General features: G+C 36.2%; 1 protein-coding gene across 1 annotated transcript; it reads left to right on the top strand.

The window, feature by feature from the left end:
• The first annotated feature begins 273 nt into the window (after positions 1 to 273).
• Positions 274 to 1,290, top strand: NPBWR1 (neuropeptides B and W receptor 1). The gene has a single exon (XM_026699137.2). The coding sequence runs from the start codon at positions 274 to 276 to the stop codon at positions 1,270 to 1,272; it is 999 nt and encodes a 332-aa protein (XP_026554922.2). The 3' UTR covers positions 1,273 to 1,290.
• The last annotated feature ends 1,418 nt before the right edge of the window (positions 1,291 to 2,708 follow it).

Here is a 2,708-nt window from a genome sequence, read left to right on the forward strand (position 1 = left end):
TTCAAAGTATTAAGCTGAAAAAGGCATGTTGGAAGAACTGTTTAACTGAAGGACTGTATTATCAGTAACAACAACAAAAAAAGAATGCATTAGGAAAGGTCACTTACATGAAAATTGGCTGATCTAAGAAACTGTAAGAATGAAGGCTGTGACACATATCTCCACTCCCAAAAATTGCAAATGGACTGTTCTCACCAGCAAGCATTTATAAAACAACTATACCAACTAGAAATACCTAAACTAAGCAGCATCTCTCAGAATAAACATTTAGAGATGAATAATTTTCCCTTCCAATCTAAGCTCAATGCTTCCTGCACTGATGTAGACGCAACTTTCTATAGAACTGAACACCACAAATACAATACATCAACCCCTCAACTGATCCCCAAGTTTTATGTTGCTATGCCTATCATCTACTCTATGATCTGTGCTGTGGGGCTTACCGGAAATTCTGCTGTCATTTATGTTATCTTGAAAGCACCCAGAATGAAGACAGTCACTAATATTTTCATCCTAAATTTGGCAATTGCTGATGAGCTGTTTACATTGGTGCTTCCTATCAATATAGCTGACTATCTGCTGCTCCAATGGCCCTTTGGTGAATTCATGTGTAAATTGATTATCTCAATCGATCAATATAACACTTTTTCAAGTATTTTTTTTCTAACAGTCATGAGTATTGATCGATACCTGGTGGTGGTTGCCACTCTCAAGTCAAAGAAAATGACATATCGAACCTATAGGGCTGCCAAAATGGTGAGTTTGTCTGTTTGGGTTATTGTCACCATCATTATCTTGCCATTCAGTGTTTTTGCGAAGATACATACTGAAGAGGGACGATCCCAATGTGTCTTTGTCTTTCCCCAGCCAGAAGGCTTCTGGTGGAAAGTGAGCCGCCTGTACACCCTGATCTTGGGTTTTGTCATCCCGGTATCTACCATTTGCATCTTATACAGCATCATGCTCTACAAGCTAAGACATATGCACCTTCATAGCAATGCTAAAGCCTTGGACAAAGCAAAAAAGAAAGTGATGATAATGGTATTGATCATCTTGGGAGTTTGCCTGTTCTGTTGGACCCCCTATCACCTCAGCACAGTGGTTGCTCTCACTACTGACATTCCACAAACTCCACTAGTTATTGGAATCTCCTACTTCATCACCACATTGAGTTATGCTAACAGTTGCCTCAACCCATTCCTTTATGCTTTTTTGGATGATACTTTCCGAAAGAGTTTCCGAAAAATGGTGGAATGTGGCACTGCGTCATAAAATTCTAGTCTCTTAGAACTTCCTTAGGAAGATGGAATGTATTTCTGAAGAGGTTTTGTGAAAATGGACAGAGGCAACTCTGAACATATTATGCTTGGGAACTCAGAATACAGAAGTGGTCATCTTCTTCAAGTAGTGCCCCAATATTCTTGAAGGTTTGCCAAATTACAACTTTAAGGAACTCCTTTTTTCTGCTTTTGAATTATAGTTATTCATTGTGGATTATCTCTACTTTGGTACGTATCTTAAATCTTTAGAATGTTTAGTTTAAAGAAAAGGAGTAGCAGATCATAATGATATATTTAATTGAAAGAGGAAGCAATTGATACTGTTTGGAGTTTTATAAAGTTAAATTGAAACATGTAGAACGATATGTGCTCTGATGAATCTGAATGATGCTACTTTTGTAATTTCAATATTACAAAAGTAGCATCATACATACACACACACACACACACACACAGAGGGGGGGAGGGAGAGAGAGCATGCACTGATACATTAACTTCTACCATTATATTTTGTTAGAAAATAAAATGCATATTTGACAAGATACATGGATAGCTTATGTGTTATTCTACTGCAAAAGTGGAGATGATTCCTTCTTTGCTGCCCCCACTCTCTCTCTCTCTCTTCTCTTCTGGAAAAAAGCAAATTGCCATCACCCAGAGTCTAAATGAATGGGTGGCAAGAGGCTCTTAGAATTGGACTGGCGGTTATCCTTGTTTCATGGCACCTGCTCATTCAATGGAAAGAGATATATTTTGAAGACCAGGAGGCTAATTTTTCTTGCTTTTCTGCTCCATCTAAAAAATTCTCATGAGTGAATTATATGTTGGACTCCTACTTTTCTATTATTATTATTATTATTATTATTATTATTATTATTATTATTATTATTATTATTGAAAATTATGCAACAAATCTTCTAGAAATGGGTTTTATTAGATATTAACGTTCTGTGAATTTGTTAAAAAAATTTTCTTAAGTTGTAAACATTCAGCCAAGACATTGTTGTATGTAAGCACTGTTGCAAAGACAAAGGGAGTACAGAAAAATTAATTGCCCATCTAGTAATGGGCATTGAGAGCCACCTTCAGCACAGAATAAGAAGTGCACTCTAGTTGCAAATTTACTTTCTCTGAAGTCCAAAGAAACTTACTATGTCTGACCTTCATTTACAGTTCCTCAGAAAGTTTCCTCAAGAACTTGTTGATATGTGCTAAACATTAACCACTATTTAAAAAAAAAGGTTTGGATGATTATTGGAAGGATCCAATATACAGAATGTTTTCCCATAGGCAGGAAACAGTTCTTTCCTTTGTATGTGCTTTGATGATCCAAGTATGGAGTGTATGTTGTATAAAGTATATTATACTGGTACATACATACATACATACATACATACATACATATATAAGCCTGATGATGGCAGATGA

Source organism: Pseudonaja textilis, chromosome 3 (genome assembly GCF_049901715.1).
Source record: "Pseudonaja textilis isolate UNSWEBS1 chromosome 3, rPseTex1.2, whole genome shotgun sequence".
NCBI lineage: Eukaryota > Metazoa > Chordata > Lepidosauria > Squamata > Elapidae > Pseudonaja > Pseudonaja textilis.